Below are 20,409 nucleotides of genomic sequence, written 5' to 3'. Positions count from 1 at the left end.
TACGATGCCAGAAGCTGTATGAGACAAATTGTACCAAATACCTGAAAAACAATATAATAAATCAATAAGAGCCATTCCGTTCAAACAAGAGTTCTTAACTTTGCCCTGAGGAAGCAGCATTGCTCAGACAAAATAGTCTTTTTCTGAATAGAACTTTGGGGTTGGTTCATAACCACTTGATTGAACCCTGTATACTTTGTTGACCTCTTTTTCCCTCTACACATCTCTTGTTGTGGCCTTGTAGATCTATTTTCACCTATTATGACATGCCCAGAAGGGGGCGATAGTGTTCATGTGGTGCAGAATATAGTAATAATATCGTTCTTGTACATTAAATTCCAAACATTATCAAATTACTTTTTCAGGGTAGTATCAGGTAGCAAATACAGTATGGTTTATGAATGACTTCAATGATTACTACTAGAATGAGTGATATTCTCACTTTGCTCAAAGATAGCCTAAAGACAGTGGACAATGAAATTAAACATATTGGCAAATATACAAAAGTTAAACTATAGTAATACAGTAATAATAAAATTATGCAGTCATGCATCCCAAGCAAAATTGCTCATACTGAAGAAAAGGCAAAGTTGACATTCATGTGAAGAGCGATTGTGCCATCTGGTGGATCAGAAGTAGTAATAAAATCTATCACCAATCAAGTTAAAAAATTGTTTATCAAGTATAAAATTTGCCACTCACAATTCAACAGCATCAATGTCTTAAAGACTCCAAATTATTAGACACTCATTTGGAAAATCAACCTAAAGAAAAAGAGTAGAACACATACGATTGTCCTGGTGCCAAAACAATTCTGACCATTTGCAGCCTGCACACCTACGTACGATAGACTGGGGTTTAGGATGGTTTCAACACACTGTAGAACAGGGAAATGGTCAAAGGCAGGTAATGCATTATAAATCTGGTCATTTTGATTTTATTGTGACATGTTTCTGGGACTGTACTCAATTTAGCTTTACTTTTGTGACTTTGTAATCTAATGAATAGAACCATCATGTCTCCTGATCCCAGCTTATGGTTAACTCAAAGCCTCAAATGGTCACCATTCCCCTGGCACCACAGAAACCTTAAGAGACTTCCCTGGTCTAGAACAGTAGTGTAGAAAAGATAAACTTCCATTAGCAGGACAAAGGGTGGTAGGACATCTTACAGCAAAGATCATTTTTAATGGTCCCAAATATTCTGAACAACTAAGTGTACACTCATGTAAAAGAAAGAAGGAAAAAAAATAGAAGATATGACAAAATTGATCACATCTAGAATTCCACTCAATCTTTAATCAAGACGGGATTACAAATTTTTCCAAAAAATCTGCAGTTTCAAAGGGCAAAAAAGGGTAAAACTAGCTCACCTACTGAGGTCTTTTAAAAACCTGTTCAAGTGCGACTGAAAACGTCCTGAACATGAACATTTAAAGGCAGGTCTCTTTTGTTGTCGTTTACAAAAACAGAAGAGAGCGAGAGAAAGTTAAATGGAGAAAAGAAATAGGGGGTGCAGGGAGGGGGGGGGGTTTAAGAAACTGCTGGCTTTTTTTTCTCTTTAGAGAATGAACGTCCGCTGAACGACAACACCGACCGATGACATCTTCAAAATGACAACGACGACAGCTGTTTGCCCCATGCTGTCTCCCGTCTGGTCCTAGGAATTATCTTTAAAAAAAAAATCAAATAAAGAGAAACAAAAAAAAACAAGACAAATGGTGGTGGGGGAAAGGTCAGGGAACAAAGCGGAGGTGAAAGGATAACAGAACAGAGGATGGACTCTTGAGAAGGGTGGGGGGGCAGGCAGGGGTTGAGTGGCGGTTCTGGGTCTGAATTGGCCGACCTGCTTGGGTCGCTGTGATGTCCTTCCCTGAGTGGGGCTGGGGGGGCGGGGGGCAGTGGGTCGTGGTCTGAGCCCTCAAGCACTTTGGGGCTTCAGTCTGCTTTAACTCGTGTGCGAGTGTGGTCTTTTACTCCAGTTGCAGAATAACTCCTCAGTTGAGTCTACCGTTGTCTAAACTGCAATAAACTGCCATCGTCTTGTTTGTTTGCCCCCCTCCCTCACTTTCTCTCTCGTCCCGTTGCTTGATGGCCGGTTTCTCGCTCCGTCATCCGATTGGCACTTGTATGAACCGGGATAGCACGAGGAGGCTTCGATTCCGTTCGCAGTCCACTCCTCGGCTATCCCCACCCCACCCAACGGCGAGAAGGGGATCATTCATTTGTTTTGCTTACAAGTTTTATCATTCCTGCATGAAGTCAATGGTGTTTGGTTGAAATATTAGTCTGGCGAGCGGAGCGAGAGCTGAGACACCCAGTGTTTTTTTGTTTTGTTTTGTTTGTTTTAGGAATTCAGCTTGGACTTCTTCGAGGGAGGCAGGGGATCTTCTTTACTCTCCCCGTCATCTTCCTCTTCCTCCTCCTCGTCCTCCTCGTCATCATCAGGGTAGTCCACTAGCCCCACCAGACCCCCCTGAAGCAGACAAGACAGAACATGAATCTACATCAGACTGATTCATTAGAAGTCAACTTTCCATTTTCCGATATCTACTATGATTTCAGTATTTTGCACCGACATGCTGCAAAGGCAAGCTCAGCCTTTGCAGAGAGTGAAATCAATTTAATCTCAGATATTCATAGACAAAGAACGATTTACATTTGTAAAATTGCCTAGATAAAAAGTGGAAACACACATCTAGGTGCTGGTCATCAAGAATAGTCAATAACTCCACCGTATAATATAAATCATACAAATAATTAAACAAGACCAGCCCCACTTTAACCTCATCATAAGACAAAAACCCACCTTTGTGGTAATGGCCGCGGCGGGGGGAGAGCTCCGTGCCCCAGAGCCCGGGGACCCTGGTGAGCCCGGTGATCCGGGATTCAATGGGGCTGAGGAGGGAGGGCTAGACAGGCTGGTTTTGGTGGAGCCGGAAAATGAGAGCTTGAAGCTTGGGCTCTGTCTACCCGACAGGCTGGACTTGCCCAGTACCTCCTTGTCGTCCGTGTCTTTCACTGGAGAGGAGGGAAGAGGCAGGAAAATATATTTCTCCACATCCAAAATCCAAATACATACAACTGTTTTTAATTCCCAAGATATCCCAGCAATTGTAAGACGTTTTAATATCACTGTGAGAAGCCATTTAAGACCCTCCCCCTCCCCCATACTGGTGCTGTCCAAAGGGAGGGGAGGTTTTTACCTGCTTCTTTCCTTGTCTTTCCATTCTCACTACGTTTTCTTGGCCGCCTTCTCAGAATTAATATCTGCATCTCCAGTTGACACTCCTGTTCTGCTTCTGAATCCATTTGATTCTTTCCCTCTGATTTTTGTAGATCTTGAATCAGCTGCCTTCTCCTCCACCTTCTCTCCACCTGATCCTTCATCTGTCTTTCCCAAGTCCCCGACCCTTTCCTTCCTTCACTCTCCTCATCCCTTCCTCCACTGTCTATGACTGAAATATCGGCCAGTGTCACAATCTGATACATCTGATTCTTTGGGGTTTGGAAGCCTTTTGAGCTACAATGAAAACAGGCAACACAGTGAAAACAGTGACATCTGCTGGCAAATCCCATTGACATATATGGGATTTGCAGGGTCTTACATCACAATCTGCCGGCAAATCAGAGCACCTGTTTGAGCCAGAAAACCCCAGATCACAGAAAATCTACTGAATGTTAAAAGTTCATGTTTTTTGGGTGCAATTGAGATTAGAAAACCTAAAAAAAAATAAGAACAATTCCAAAACCTTTTTTTTAATGTCACAATCCCTTTAAGAGTTCATTGTAACAATCATGGTCCAAGGATGAATGATCTGGTTTTCCATGGTATATTAACGTAAGCTAAAAACGGCAACAAGCTGGTTAACTGTAAATTAGTCAAATGGATCTGGAGCTTCACATTTAGGCCGATCGACTTACTTAGCGTTTTGTCAACTGTCAATTGTTAATCTTTGGCCATTAATACTCGATATGGATAGATCTAACAACCTACCTATTACATAGCAGAAATAAAAACAGCAACAGCATCAAGACTGCAGTTTGTGGCTTGCACACACCAAATTACTTCAGCAACGCATTGTTTACTAGGAGATACCAGCAGTGAGGAAGGTGGAAATCTAAAGTGTGTGTGTGTGTGTGTGTGTGTGTGTGTGTGTGTGTGTGTGTGTGTGTGTCTCTAGGGATTCCAATGGTTAGCTGTTAACTGTTAATTTATTATTTGATTTACTATTATTATATTACTGCCTTATCTTTACAAAGAGTGCTCTGGAAACCTGGACATTCACTTTGTCTTTGTCCTGTGAAAATGTCTTGCAATAGCTCTGAAACATGACATCATATTAATCACGACAGTCATGGTACAACTTCGGCATGGTTTTTGGGACTGCTACATTTACAGACCAAACATGTGCATATACGTTCAGATTTCAAAGATAAAGTGCTAGGTGCACCCGACCCAGGTCGGCACCTGGGTTGGCTATTAGCACCCGTGCATTCCGCCAACATCTTTATCCGAGCACCCGGCTATCTTTCTCAACATGGGGTGCTTTCAGGAATTCACAGTTTCACACAAGGAGCGCACTGGCCTATTAGTTTGCACACCTCCTAACCGATAGGGGGGCGTAGTTGAAAGTCTATGTACACGTTTGCTCTGTAAATGTAGCAGTCCTAAAACAAAAGTTGGACCATGACGCTTGTGAAGTACATCATGACTCATGAGCAATATCATGTGAACCATGGCTAGTTCTGCAAGGTCCCCGATTCACCTTCACCAGTCCATGTCTAGCCTTAACAAAATATATTCTAAACCATGCTAAGTTTGCACAGATAATGTGCTGTATATTTTATGTTAATGAACCACATTATAAAGTTTAACTAATGAACCCTATCAGGATACTCAAACTGGCAGCATTGACAAATTATATAGATAGATATTTGGATTGATCAATATGGAAATAAGTATTGTAATCATGTGTTTTTGCCATATTGCCCAGCTGTACCAAGAACTATATATATATATATATATATATATATATATATATATATATATATATATTATTATATACATATACCATAATACCAGCAGCGGTGCATATCAAATGCTCAAATAACGAGGTGAGTAAACTATGCACCCTCCAATACACAATGCCCATTGCATTTAGCCATCGCCGGGCCCTGTCAACACCCCTATCCATTGGAAATGCTCTGTCCCCTCCCGTACGATTGACCTTACTCAACATACAAAATGTGTCACACTGACACATTCCCTTCCCCACTAAATCACACAGAAGCGACATCTAAATCGGTCTAAGCTGTCTTATCACACATACTTTCTTTTTGAAAAGCAAAGATTTTGAGACGACTGGAAATGTGAATCTCAAAACTTCTCATACTTAATCTAAATCCAATTGATGTAATACATAAAGACCTACAGAAACCCAGTCTACAAACAGAGAATTCAGCTCATCATCAGCCATGAAATATCACTCGTTTGTGTTTTGAAACAACTCTTAACAAATTAGAAAATGTGATGAATCATTTAAGGAGAACAGAATTATCATAAATAACCTAGTTCCCAACCGTCACTCCCAACTCCCCAAAGGTTATCTTTAGTAAGGAAATGACCGGGCCATTCTCGCAGTTAAAGAGTGAGGGGACTCACATTTCTTTCTCTCCATGAATTTGCTGATGGGGTCCATGAGGTCTTCCTCGCTCTTCATCTTGTCGGAGGGGTGGACCACCGCCTCGCCGTCCTCCAGGTCGTCCTCGTCCGTGTTGAACCACATCTCCTCCTCGTCCTCCAGCGTCCGCGCGTCCCGCCGGAAGCGGTGGTTCCTCAGGATCGACCGCATGCTGGGCACAAGAAGAGTGCACACGGGTCAATGCTATCGTTCCATTTACAGGCCACAACGAGACAACACTCATCTGGTAACCTTAGTTTGAAGTCTTTCAGAGACTTCTTCTTTTAGAGACTTCTTCTTTAGCAGTCCATATACTAAGGTTGGGCGGTTTCCACATTTTTAACCCATGGTTTAAGCCCCTCCCCCAAAAAACGCACTCGGTTTTACCGTCCATTAATTTTAACGTGATAGCTGTTAAAGGTATATTCAGTGATTTCACTCAAAAAACCTTAGGTTTCGTTTTTGGCTGGGACCTAAGCCTTTCATCCAATCAGGATAGAGAGCCAAAAACGAAACCCAAGGTTTTTTGACCCCCAGGGGTTAACTGAGGACAGGGAGGAACTCCTTATATGGTCAGCACACTATAGTAGAGAGGATTATCACAACAAAACAAAAAAATAAGTGATTTGAATTAAGTGAAATCACTGAATATACCTTTAAATATATAAAATCATAGGAATACTATTACAGTCTATCGCCACAAGATGGCTCCTTTCCAAAATGCACACTAAAGTCTAAAATGAACATGCATAACAACTCATTAACTGGTGCATACAATGTTCCTGCACTAAAGCCATAACCACACCAAAGGGTCACCATGCAACTCCTTGGGTTTGGGCCGTTGAATCACTAGGGTCAACGTGGGTCAACGTGCAACAAGACATATCACAGTATCACACCGCAGGGACAACGCTAAAACCGCCTTGACCCTTTGGTGTGGTTAGGGCTTTAGTCAGGATATTAAAACTTGTCTCAGTTGTTTATGTCACAAGACAATCAATGCGATTTGAAACGTGAGTTTGCTGCGCCATGCTGTCACTTTTCCAGTGGGGCGGACAGGGCAGGATGTATTTAATTTAATTTTGTCCATAAAGATGTCCTGTAAAAAAGGAATCTGGATGCTTGTTTTTTTTGCCACATCATTGCCATGAATGGTGCAAGCTGAAACTGCGGTAGGCTACTCTCTCCTTCAACTTCAATGCATCTCCTAGATTGTGATCTAGGTTTAGATCAGCTTAAACGTCCCTGCACACTGCAGCGTTTATCGGATTCTTAGCAGCGTTTTTCCGCCGGTTTTCCAAAAAATGCGTCCAGTCTGCAAGGATATTTATATTAGTCCTGAAAAGAGTCAGTGATTTGTTTTACAATTCTCGCCGTATAAACACGTTTGTCAGCAGTTCATTTCACCTCGTAACCCAGGCATTTATTTGATGGCATTCACACAGTCAACCCGACACGGGCTACAGCCGAACGTATACGTCGTAGGAGGATGGGGCCGTGCGCCAAAAAAAGCAGATCTACAACGCTTACAGCGCATCGCTTGTAGATCTATTTTCTGCACGTGGTCCGCTGTACAGCGAGGTATAACTCCAGTTTTGGGGCGGAGCTGTTCCGACATAATTTCATTTTCCTGCGCTATCGGCGAGTTTGTGGCGGACAGTGGGTGAAAGGAATATTTTGGCATATCAGCCTACTTAGTTGACGTAACGCTGGAATTCTCTCTACTGCTTCAGTAAACAATCATCACGGGCACCCAACGCACATAAAACCACATTAAACCGAAGACTGCACAACCTTAGTCCACACAGTCAAACTAAACTGAATAAATGACATTCCCATTGACAATGAATGGACCATTTTACATCATAGTGTAAACCCAAACATTGATGTTGAAGGTGGGGACGCAAATTGTGATTGGCCAGAATGAGATGATGGATGTACCCCCTGATAAGAGCACCCCTCACTTCACATGGGTGTGACTTCTTCTATGCTTTTAGAGACCAATTGTATTCTCAGCCTGGTTATAATTATGTAGTCAACTAACTATATCAATTAGATTATTGGACTGTAAAGGCACAAACGTAATACAAAGCTTGGCCAAGACAGGAAGCCAATGGGTTGGGTTGGTCAACCAGGGAAGCTGATGACTACAGTGTGAAATGTAGCTGGCCAGTATAAATGAAGGAGAATTGTGATTAAAAGTAGAAATTAATTGTAATGTAATGAAAGAGGGGGGGGGGGGGGGGCTAGATAACAATAATTGCATATTGAATATCGAATGACAAATACAATTGAATATTGTCTCATATGCTGCTGATCTGACATCATTAACACCATGCAACTTGCAGGTCTCCTGTTCAGCTTAGGTCACATTCTCACCAGAGAGCTTTGCTGCGATTAAAACGAATCCTGCTGCGCATTTTCAGAAAGTGCGCTTCGTTTGGCAGGTGTGAAGGCTCATTCGAATCCTAATGCGCAGCAAAGAACCGCATTTTACTCCGCCCAAAAACGGGGGTTTCGCTTCGCTTCGAATCGCACTTGACTACGATTCGGTGCAGGTGTGAATGCAATCCGCAGTAAATAAAGGAAATGAAGCAAACATAATGTGGCGGGTGAGGAGCTGAACACAGTTGGAGACGGAGAAGGCATATTTTACGCAGCGCAAAGATGTCCCATTACTGTGGATAGACGTGGTCGAATAAGGAGACTGAAGCCCTGAGCGAAATGAGGACGTGTACATTAATCAATTGCTTAAGAAAACACATAAAAACACTGCAGTGTAGCCTATTATAGCCTACAGAATATTCTGTCTGTCTGTCTGTCTGTCTGTTTGTCTGTCTGTCTGTGCTTGCCGTAAACATGGAGTGCTGTCACTGTGTGGGGACTGTCTGGGGAGTTATATCAGTGCGCTCATGCAGCGCTGTGCCTCCATGCCCAAAAGAACAGTGTGTGGCGGCTGCGTGCGCAGAGAGAGAGGGGAGAGGGGGGGTCCCAGACGGCACGACACATGCACGTTATGAGTGTAATTTTATCACCATAGATTTCACTGTGTAGGCTAGTTTATGAATGGAACACATTGATAAAGGTCCCCCCTGCTGCGTTTCCAATTGCTGCGAATGACAGTGTGAAGGCAAACCGCAGCCAATTAAATATGCAAGAACCTCAATTTCCCCGCCCATACGCATCCGAGTCTACCAAAGTATTAGGTGAGAATCTGACCTTAGTTTCACTTTCAAATGGTGAGTACTGACAAACGAGCTCCACTGGTACTTAACTTAATGGCCACCAATGATTGGTCATAACAGTCATTGTGAAGCCAAGAAACATACGCAAGGAACTGAACGCTTCATTTGGTCCAGCAGACATGGTATGAGTCCTATTATTGATTGAAAGTAAGAGCATTTTCCAGCAGATGTGGCTTGCTAGAAACCTTGCCAACTTTTTTATTCATTTCTTATATAATTCCAGCAGTTTAAATATATTTTAGACCCCCAATCATGTTCGCAGCACAGCTCATGAAAAGGGAGGTACGCGGAAATAAAAGGCAGGCGATATAGCTTACATTAAGACTGACTTTCAGAATACCAAACTTTTGAGTACAGAACTTTCCACCATAACAATCCTTTGTTGGTCTCAAAGGTTTGCGTATCCCATAAACAAACCAGCGCCGTTTACTGTGTTCCCATGGTAGCAGACATTATTCTAGCCGGCAAGGCATTGGAAGACCTTTTAATCAAAAGGTCTATAAAAAGAGTTAAGTGGCATAATACATAGCTAAAAGAGGGGAGTTATTCTACTTTGAGCAATTCAACAACTTCGTAATGACCAAAAAACATAAATGTTTGTCATCGGTACCCATTGAATGTGCACTGCTAATTTGACATAACAGCCTCTTAAATTAATATCCCACAAGACCACCAAACATATGTAATGCTTTGGCACAATTGGCGGTGTCAAACACAGAAATTAATTAAACAACCCATGGGCATTCTGACAAGTTAACAAACACGCCACAGTATGCCACAAATAATCACCTTGGGCCATTAAAAGACTATTAAGATAATTACATTCTCAAACAGATGCCATCTTATTAACCCATTCTGACCGGGCAGTGGGCACCCATTTTGGTGTCAGCATCATGTTATGCTTTAGCTATTTAAAAATAGCAGATCTACAAGCTCATATCGCGCCACCGAGTGGCGCGATACGAGCTTGTAGGTCTGCTATTTTTGAAAAATCGCGACTGACATTTTTAGAATCTGATCTCAGGTCAGAATGGGTTCATCAGACCAGTGTGTGTCCAGTGGAAACCTCATATGTATCTGATCTCAGGTCAGAATGGGTTAATGCAGCCATCAAACTGTTCTTTTTTTTCTCTCCCACACCTTGCACAATCCAGTTCATTCACCCGCGGTAATGGATGGTGTAACAAGTCACTTTCTCACCTATCCAGTTTGGGGTTGTCCTGCCGCTCCCTCTGCTGTTCGTAGCGCAGCTTCAGGCCTTTGAAGGTCTGGACATAGTCCACGTCCTCCAGGGCCTTCCAGTAGTTCTCCACTATATGAGCCGTCAGCGACTTCACATCCTCCTGGGAGCAATGGGAGGAGGAGCGAGGGGACAGGGGTACAGCGATGCAAGGGGGTTGATGGAGAGGCACAAAGGGGGAGACCAGTTTAGCGTGAGAACCAAGTTTAAATGGGTTCGATTAATCGTGCACTGTTCCGTTATACTCAAGAGGAAAATAACTAATGCGAGGCATAGGCAACACTCACCACACGGACATATTCGAACATCTCGATGATGGCAGAGTTCATGAGGTTGTAGCGCGAGCCGTTGTTGAGGAAGGCCTTGACTACCGGCTCAAACAGGAAGTTCCTCATGATGTAGCGGTTGTAGAACTCGTCCTTCAGGCCAATGATCCTCCGCATGAAGCGCAGCGCACCTGTGAAATTAGGTTATAGTCAACTCTTGTGCCGGCACAAAACAAGGCTTTCATATTCTGCACAAAACAGAAATGTACGAGTGCATTCCAACTAAGTTTCAATGTCAGGGCTCGAAAGGGCTCATTCTGGCAGATACTAACAATAAGCCTCTCCGACCAACTTACTTAGTATATATGTATTGCTTTTATTTGATGAAAAACAACAGTAACACTAACAGTACATTTTACAAGGCACTGAATGATGCATGGTAGGCCACTACTGGGGGTTACTAGGCCCAATAATTCATATGTCCTATTTATTCACTTTTATAGCCTATTTGGATTTGGTTCACTCTACGCTCCAGTGTTTCCCCTATATGCATTATTGCGTGGTGGGCCACCATACAATCATGACCAGCCACCATAGTATATTTAATAGGCGGCCACGAATAGGCAAAAAACTGCAAACCATCACACAATAAAAACTTATATTTTCAGGTTGCGCACACACACACACACACTACACAGATTACATTTCGGAAGCATATGCAACCAAGAACAGTCACAATTTCAAGCCCTGAATGTAATTTCTTACCCGCAACTTAGCCCTCGAAGTGTAGTTCAACTAACCACAAGTTAAAACTTAAATTACAAGCTATTAACCTGAATTAATAAATGTTAAACTCAGCAGAAAACACTGGGGACAATTCAATCAATTTCTAATGGCTATTTATGCCACGTGTCCCAATATATTTTTGATACAGCACTGACGTTTATAGGTCAGTCCGTTAACATGCTGACCCACATAATTGTGACATCCTGGGTTTGAATCTGGCAAACACATTTACCCCCCCCTAGCCCACCCCAAATACCCACTCTTTCCTGTGTAGTTCAGCTGTGTTGTCAGCAGAAACACATTCAATAAGGAAGAGACACAAAGGTGTCTTTTTGTGACTCACATAGTGCTAGGAAGGCGTGCTGAGAGGCGGTGAGCACCAGTACCCTCCTGAGAATGTCCTTGTTGATGATGTAGTTCTTGATGTGGTAGGTGTGGTGCTCCACGCAGAACGTCAGCAGCTCCAGGATCAACGCCAGCAACTGGGACGTCTGGAAGTCATCTTGGGGGAGGGAGGAAGGATGGAAGGTAGGAACAAACGAACGGACAAAGGAAGGAAGGAACCGACAAACAGAATGGTAAACATCAGTCATCAGCATGTGAACGTACAAGTATTTGTGCATGAGCTGGTCCAAGTTAGCTGGTCCAACACCCACAGACAAGGAAAGCATGTACATCCTAGTATCCCTCACCTTTACTGGGCTTGTCTTCTGTGGTGTTGGCCAATAGTGGGGCCGAAAGGACGTGCATGCAGTGCTTGTAGAAAAAGCTCAGGAACTCTGTCTTCTCCGTCTTCTGCAAAAGGAAAGACAGCCACATCATCAGCAGGCCAAGAATTACTCTGACCAAGGAATTATGAAGCTTGGCACCACTGCATGTAGGCCTATCATGTAGCAGAGAGACCAGGGTGGATGTTTAGCTGAACAAATAGAAAGATCTGGACATTGCAATTAGGATTTTGTACATGCAACATGAAAGACATTATTATTGTATGTAGAAGTATCCATACTAAGAAAGAATTCTATTACTTCCATTGTGTCCTTTTATTTGTTGGTATAACAACGAACCCATATAACTCTTACAGAGAAAAAATAAGGTTTTGGGGAAATGTAGTTGTGATCATGTAGAAATGGAATCTTGAAAAAAACAAGAAGGTGATCGCACACACTGATTGCGTTTCGGCAGTTAAGCCTTCATCAGGGAAGCCTGTGATAATGCAGTCACCAATATTGCAATGCAATATTGCAATTCTACAGCATTTTGTGATTAACTTAATTAAGTTCAAGTTTACGAGCTTGTAGGTCTGCTATTTGTTTAAGAATCGAAGAACGACTGACATTTTTAGAATCTGATCTCAGGTCAGAATGGGTTAATCAGACCAGTGTGTGTCCAGTGGAAACCTCGTATGAATCTGATCTCAGGTCAGAATTGGCTAAGACATGAGGCTAGGTTACTCGTTATCGGCAAGGCAAGGTGTGTGCAGCGCCAGCCGGTCAACTCACGTTAGCTGTAGCCAGCATGTTCTCCGGGTCCACGAGGGTCCGTAGCAGACCCATAAGCTGCACAGCTCCACCCAGCTCTGGGTCAGTGTCACAGATCATGTGTTCTATGATCAGGTTGATCAGCAGGATGTCCTGGGGGTGACAAACGACGATAACACAAGTTGACACAACGATGACAATCCCATCTGTTATTGCACAATACACTTCAGTAACAACAGACATCAGTTGTTGCACAATACAATACACAACACATAAATCCCCTCAGTTGTTGCACAATATACAACACATGAGTAAAGAAAAAGAATCATCAGTTTGCTGCACAACACACAGCATTATCAGTAGCAAACCAATCATTGTTGCACAATGCACAACACTGAACATATTCCGATACGAAAATGCTGACTTCTGGATGAGGCTATAGAGGGTATGCGCGTGACATCATCATCAAACCCGGACATTATGCAGGAACGTGCCTACTGAGTGGCAAAAAACGACTTTCTGGCCTTGACAGCCCATGCATCCACACAGAAAAGTCCTTTCTGATTGCATTGAACAACATTAAACAATGTTAAAATCACTTTGCATGTTACTTTGCCACTCGATTTGCCATTCACTATAACCCATTTTGACCTGAGATCAGATTCTAAAAATGTCTTCTACATCCTGACACTTTTCTGAAAAAGCTATGTTTCTATGTCAGTCGTTTTCTTTTCTTTTTTTAATAGCAGACCTACAAGCTCATAGCGCGCCACTCGGTGGCTCGCTATGAGCTTGTAGATCTTCTATTTTTCAATAGCTAAAAGCATAACATAATGCTAACACCAAAAGGGGTTCCCACCCAAAATGGGTTTTAAGCATGCACATACCCTCTATTCCTAGACGTCGGCTGTTTTACAACAAGGGTTAATAGTGAGCTGCTTCCATGGGCTGTACTCACGTCATCGTTCTGCTGAGACTCCTGCATGACAAACTCTCGTACCATGGAGGGGTTGTACTCCACCAGATAGGAGAAGATATCCGTGGCCGCCCCACGCACCTGCACGTCATCCATCCCCTAGTTCAACAAGACACACTGGATTCATTTCTGAGACCAAACTCAATGAATTCACATGAACAAGTTACGGTGGCGAATACCTTTTACGTAGCCTGGACACCATTTAATTTCGGCATATGATCCGGGCGAGAGCGGACGATATCGTTACGTCATGTTGTAGTATTGTTTTGTAGTCGACAGGCTACAACAAACCCGAACTTCCTTTTCCCTCAAACCGATTTTTCTCAATAAAGAAGAGCTTTTATTGTTATTCTTCCGGTTTGAGGGAAAAGGTAGTTCGTGTTTTTTTGTTCCTGCCTGTCGACTACAAAACAATACTACAACATGACGTAATCATCCGCTCCCGAGCGGATCATATACCGAAATGAAACAGAGACCAGGCTTTCCTCCGAGGTGGTGGAAAGCCTGGTGGGCGAGGGTTCCTTTTACATATTTTATTTTCCTTCTCCTCTCTGTGTAATTTTATCATAGGTATGTTGTGGAGTGGAAGAGTTTATGTCCCTTAGTTACAGAACTGTGAACATGTGTACAGTATATAATTGTGTAGGCAATAGTTATTTGTTTTTATTTGTTTTTTATTTTCATCACAAGCTGTGACAGGACGCGTTAATCAGTTATGGAAATTGAAGAAAACTGTTATTGGTTCTGCAAAGAATAAATAAAAAACACTTTCTTCTGTGCATTTCTACCTCATTTTGACTGTCCATGACATTATTTAAAAGGCCACAAGCATTGTGTCAGGTTTGTCTTGTCGTCTTTGCACTGACAAAATGTTAAGCGGTTAATTTAAACAGATTCACCTGAAAGATAATGCAAACACCCTGAACACACATTTAAACAATACAAATAAAAACTGCACCATTCTATGCCCTGAACATCTGTACTGTGGATCACTCACCAGTATCACCTCTAGTGCTGGCAGAATGCCCATGTTTGACAATGTCTTGAAAAAGGCGTCTCTGTTTTGAGGTTGTAACGTTTGTGAGAATGCACAAAATTCCTTTAGAAAGTTTACCTAGAGAAGAGAGAGACAGTGCAAGAGTAAGACACAAGTGTAAGAGTGGACACAATGCTTAAATGGTAGTAGTACTGCTTGCCTTGAACCATATAGGGCTGAAATACAGCAAATAAATAATACATAATTAATACAGTGGTTCTCAAAGTGGGGTCCAGGGAACCCCATGGTTCCAAATGGACTCTTGCAAGTCTGTAACTAACATTTGATCACTGATTTGGGGGTCTTAGAAATTACAAAGTTTGAGAAGCACTGCATTAATAGAGCAATTGGTTTAGTTATGTATCATGTAAATATGTATATTATAAAATGTTATGTTTTTGACTGCTGGGTAAACATATTAAGCCAATATCATTTCCTATAAATTAAATGGGTTACCAGAGTAATCAAAAAGATTGTACATTTTAATCAGCTACTTGCAGTAGCCCTAGTGGAGTGGAAATCTTGCTTTGGCATACCAGTTCGTGTCTTTTGTCATCGTCTGTGGCCTCGTCCGTGAGCTGTGCAAAGAGGTCTGTCAGAAACTTCTCGTCATCCTACCGCCAAATAGGTGGACATAAAGGGGGAGACATGGATGAGGTAGGGGTAATGGAGGAGGAATTCCACCATTGACACTCAGGCCCCTTTTTCACCAAAAAGGACTTTGGTTCTGGAACTTGTTCTGCCGTGTACTGGTTCCCAGTTCAGGGCTGTCAATTTTTAGTGGAAACACTCTGAACTGGTTCAAAATTAGGCAGGAAAAGAAAACGGAACCGGGTCAACCCTGGTGGAAAAGGGGCCTCATTTTAGTCCTGGGTCAGAGCTCAAAAGGTGTGCTCCACAAATCTGTCATCAAGTGTGGTAGCTGATTTAAACCTGCAAAGAATGACCTTTTTTCTATCTAGAATATGTGTTTTCTCTCTCAGAAATCTAGTAGTGAACATGAAGTGAAAACCTTTCAAACCAACTAAGTCATTATAAACGCAAGCCTGTTTTAGTTATTGATTTTCATGCATTAACAGTACTGGTGGGTGGGAACATATAGTTGGCCAAAATCAATCAATAAAATGTGTGCTGCAAGATACCAGGGCCAACTTCAAATCACCAGGACACTGGTTACTTTGTTGGTTCTTCAAATCACAGGTTGCCAAGAAGACTCATGCTCATGGCCAGAAGGGAAGCATGTAAGAGACCAATATATATCAGTGGACGTAGACCTTCATATAACACAGTATCTAGGGCTGTCACTGTCAGCATCATGACAGTTTACTTGACGATTACATTCTTATGCAGATATCAGTTTTTGTCATTGAACGTTGGAACATAGGAATACATTTATAGTTTATTTATATAAACAAACATTGCACAGGGCAGGCAGATATGACAAATAACTAAAATATATGAAGAAATTACTGACATACTTTATACTAAACATATTGGGGAAAAAACGATCTACAAGCTCACACCGCGCTGTAAGCGGTGTGAGCTTGTAGATCTGCCATTTCCGCTATTTTTGGAAAACGTTTGACAGGCCAAACAGTATCATCAGAGTCAACACCACATGCCAGTTGTAGTTTTCCTCTCGCGCAGCGTAACTGATTTACACAACACTCCTCCGTCTCTATGGAGACAGCCATACATAAACACTGCTGAGTTGACACAGTAGGAAAACAAAGGTCACGTGACTATAAAACACTATCAGAGGAGCCAAAAAGACTGTGTAAAGCACAATGGGCCATGAAACAACTTCATACATATAATGACTGTAATGTGCTGCTCTGCTTCATAAGAAAATATATTTAAATTCACAGCGGTTAAAGGTGTATTCACATTCTCATGTAACTCAATGTAAGGACATTGCACGACACGTCGCATCTGTAAAGAGTCTCGACAGTCGACAAGCCCAAACCTTATTGATTTTTGGGTCTCACTACCTTCGTAACCAGGTCTGTGACAGAACCATGTTTCAATCTCCATCCCTAGTTATAACAGGCTATGTCAGGGTAACTCTCAAGTGGGGGGAAAAAAAGACAAATGCTTATACAATCAAGCAGCTCTACATGCACGTGTCGTACAATCCTTCATAGACGTTGTACCCTGTAGAGGTCAGCCCTGCTCACCTGAAGCATGCCGACGATCTCCACCTTGTTGAAGAAGATGAAGGAGTGCAGGGTAGACAGCATGTTCTCCTCGAACACCGAGGGTGTGGGCAGCACCATGTCCTGGATGTACTGCACGCGGTACGTCTGGTGGATCTTCTGCCGCAGCTCTGGGTCCGAGATGGGGATCACCTCCTTGAAGCGAGCCGTCTTGGTGAGGAACTCCCGGTGACACCGTGGCTGCGGCAGCGCTGGGTCGAACTCCAGGCAGCCGATGACGTCCATGATGCACTCCTCGGAGAACATGACCTCAAACAGGGCAGTGCGATTCAGCAGGAAGATGCCCTTGATGATCTCGTAGATGTGGTGCAGCCCCTCGCGGTTCTCCAGGTCCTCGCACACGCGGAACAGTTCCAAGAGCTTGCGGATGTAGCCCTCGTTCTCCACGGCCAGGGCCAGCTTCTCTCGGCGCAGCGGCGAGGGCAGCGAGGAGGCCACCAGCTCAGCCAGGTCCTCCAGGCGGTTCAGCTCGCACGGCGGAAGCTCCAGGCCCGGCGAGGACATGTCGTCAAAGCGCTCCTCCTCAGACTCGTCCACCACGTCCTGGGTGATGTCCACCGACGGGTCCTTCCCCTGGACCTGCAGAGAAGTCACACAACAGCCCGACTAACATCAGTGATTGAGCTAAGGAGTGGTCGCAGGAGTCCAGTGGTGATCAATTGCAGACAGTCAAACACAAAAACAAGTTACCTGGCAAATTTTCTCCCAGATCTCATCGCAACCAGCTTTCTCCTGGAAGCTGAGAGCCAGGTCATAATTCTCCGCCTCCGACCATACTATCAACGTGTCCTGTACACAAAATGAACACGTTTACTATAAACAGTTACGTCACAAAAACGAGGCATTACTACTGTGTGCATCGTTTTATGAACTGACCTGTTGCTTCTGGTAGGCTGTGTTGGGGTTGATTTTTGACTCGAGCAGTAGCGAACCTGCAGAGAGAACCAGATGCACATTCAACCAGAGCTGGTACAGGGTGTGCATAAATAGTAAATACCCCCAAAATACTAATTACAGATAAAATATAATAAAGCAGATGTGCCAGATGATTGCCTTTGCGGGCCATGAATTTTGTGGTGGTGGCAGATCAGTCTGGATCAGGATTACTGGGGACTAAATTCAACTAGATCAGCTTGTGAAGCTGGCATGTTCAGTTTGCTGCAGGTTACAACGCGTGTGTGCGCGCGCGTGTGTCAATGCATTTACAGCTGATACGGCTGTGCCACACTCATCAAGTAGAAGTGTCCTTTGCTGCACTAACTATTAAACTAACAAAGTGGAGTAGTTGACCCAAACTTCAGATTTAACACTAAATTAAGAGCATGAACTTGAGCTCTCCTTAATCTAGAAACCACATAATGTATATGTCATGCCATCTCATAGACAATTAACTAGATTCTGGCAAGATGGACGCATTCTAGCCTTGGATCAAGACTATTATCATAGATGTATTTTTATCGAGTCTGACATTTTCTTATGTACCTATATATGTAAGCAACGTACCTATATATGTAATCAAATGTGAGACAAATACTATCTATGATAGTCTGGACTCTGGATCCAAGGCTAGCCCCTCTCGGAACCCTCCATAAAGCTTTTCTGAAATTTGGATGTTGCTTTGTGTAGGGTCCCTGTCCATATCTATATTTTCGTATGGGAATTTTGGAACGCGGACATAAATATGCTCGCTAACATCGTATCTGCGGCGTTTGACGGCCTTTTTTTGTTCTTCTGAATTCGTGAACTATTAGTACCTATACATACCGCTGCGAATATCTCCTGTGGCGCGGAAGCCGTTAAGTATTTTTAATCTTTGTTTGACCGATTTGGTCGCTTTGATTCTTCTTGTTTATTTACCGTTTATTGTACCGCCTCCCGGTGTGCGGTTGGCTTGTGTCGGCTACGTTCCTGCCTCTGATCTGCTCTGTCATAGCTATAGCGCCACTAGCTAGCCAGATAGGCGGTACAATGAGGTGTCAATAAACAAGGAAGGAAGAGAAGAATCAAAGCGACCAAATCGGTCAAACAAAGATCAAAAATACTCAACGGCTTCCGCGCCACAGGAGATATTCGCAGCGGTATGTATAGGTACTTAAAGTTCACAGATTCAGAAGCCCTCAGAAGAAAAAAAGCCGTAAAAGAGCGCAGACAGGCCGTATTCACAGTGTTTGTTTTATTTATGTCCGCGTACCAGGTGGCAGGGTACTGCTGGAACAGGACCCCATGGTCTGGGTCGTAAAAAATGTCAGAAACTTCAGTACCATTGGGTTCTGCTTGGAGGGCTAGATCCAAGGCTAGACTCAATCCAAAAGTGCTTTACAGCTGTAGTAGTACATCTTTATAAGACACATAATTAACATGTTGTAATGTTTCACCTACCATCACTCTCTGCTCGCACCAGCAGAGACGTGCCTTTCAACCTCTCCACATAGCCAGACGAGACGTGTCCGGTCCCACGGTCGTCCCACTGCCTGTCCTCATTGAGGGTATAAACTTTGACTCGACGACGGGTGTCCGTCATCCTTGCAGGTGGTCGTGACCGCTCCCCTCCTCCTCCTCCTAGACCCCAGTCTAGGTCGTGTCAACTGGTTACCTCACGTCAACTCTCAGATCCACTTGTTACGTTTGTCCAGGCAGTAATTGCAGTGCAGCTGATGTAACTCAGCAGTCAGCGGGAGCCAACAACCGTTTTGTTTTGAGCCAGGTCAAAACTAGTATCTAGGTGTAATCTGTGGTTTAAGAAAATACAATCTGATTATTATTCTGCCCAAAACTCCCTCAAAACTAGCCTCACGCGACAGTCTCCAGCTTATAGAACATTCTTCTTGCAGCTCAAACTATAAACACAACACGTCGGGTAGATTGTTATGTATCAAAGGGTCTAACGTGATCCAATCTTCTTGACAGACTTGCGACATTCAGAATAAGAGCATCTGCTTGTGTTCACTGACTCGAGGTACAGTCTGTACGCTGGCCGACAATGTTAGCTCGTAGCGTTATAGTTAGCAAACCTAGCTAGTCCGCTAGCTGCCTACGCTCAACATGTTCAACGCTAAACACACACGTTATACCAAAGAGACGCAGATCGCGCGCCGATAACATCATTCCACGTTTGCGGACCCGCAAACCATTTGTTTTAAGATAAAGACGGACGTGTTTTTTTTGGATCACGAATGTCAATAATGCACTAGCTTGGCTAACGTTAGCTGCTATTTCTTGCCCAAGTGTTCCGCCATGTTCTGGCTCGGGGCCGCGGAGAGACCCGTCTCTCCTTTATTGGGATCCCTGCATTCCACACAAAAAAAAACACGCAGATCAACACGCTGAAATCGTGTAATTCCTTTGTGATTACGCTTTACATTATAATGCTATTTGCCATTCATTCCCGAGGTCTTGCTTCGATAATTGCTAACTGACCCCCTCTGTGAGTTTTCAGCCATCTTGGGTCCCTTCAGAATCTGTACGGGGTTTCCAGCACAG

The 20,409-nt window shown here is 43.3% G+C and overlaps 1 protein-coding gene across 3 annotated transcripts; it reads right to left on the bottom strand.

Annotated features, from left to right (window-relative positions):
- Window positions 1-658: 658 nt before the first annotated feature.
- On the bottom strand, window positions 659-20,380 carry smek1 (SMEK homolog 1, suppressor of mek1 (Dictyostelium)). 3 transcript variants are annotated; one of them, XM_083790968.1, is made up of 15 exons: window positions 19,309-20,380; window positions 17,806-17,861; window positions 17,620-17,718; window positions 16,891-17,535; window positions 15,250-15,327; window positions 14,675-14,791; window positions 13,660-13,776; window positions 12,723-12,854; window positions 11,913-12,015; window positions 11,564-11,722; window positions 10,456-10,625; window positions 10,129-10,271; window positions 5,665-5,855; window positions 2,809-3,020; window positions 659-2,475 (listed from the first exon to the last, which is right to left on the bottom strand). In XM_083790968.1, exons 1-15 carry the CDS (start codon window positions 19,448-19,450, stop codon window positions 2,347-2,349), a joined length of 2,493 nt encoding a protein of 830 aa, XP_083647094.1. In that variant the 5' UTR covers window positions 19,451-20,380; the 3' UTR covers window positions 659-2,346. The 3 variants fall into 3 exon arrangements, with proteins under 3 accessions (XP_083647094.1, XP_083647095.1, XP_083647096.1); XM_083790969.1 differs by having other exon boundaries at window positions 10,129-10,268; XM_083790970.1 differs by having other exon boundaries at window positions 16,891-17,508.
- Between the last annotated feature and the right edge of the window lie 29 nt (window positions 20,381-20,409).

The sequence above is a fragment of the Protomyctophum parallelum genome, assembly GCF_964188405.1.
Source record: "Protomyctophum parallelum genome assembly, chromosome: 19".
Classification (NCBI taxonomy): Eukaryota; Metazoa; Chordata; class Actinopteri; order Myctophiformes; family Myctophidae; genus Protomyctophum; species Protomyctophum parallelum.
This window is presented reverse-complemented; position numbering and strand designations above follow the sequence as displayed.

Coding starts and splice junctions, on each gene's coding strand:
- smek1 (XM_083790968.1), bottom strand. CDS start 19,450: ATGACGGACACCCGTCGTCGAGTCAAAGTTTATACCCTCAATGAGGAC. Junction 17,536..17,619: donor TCTGGGAGAAAATTTGCCAG/GTAACTTGTTTT, acceptor CACTGATGTTAG/TCGGGCTGTTGTGTGACTTC. Junction 2,476..2,808: donor CCGCGGCCATTACCACAAAG/GTGGGTTTTTGT, acceptor TGTCTGCTTCAG/GGGGGTCTGGTGGGGCTAGT.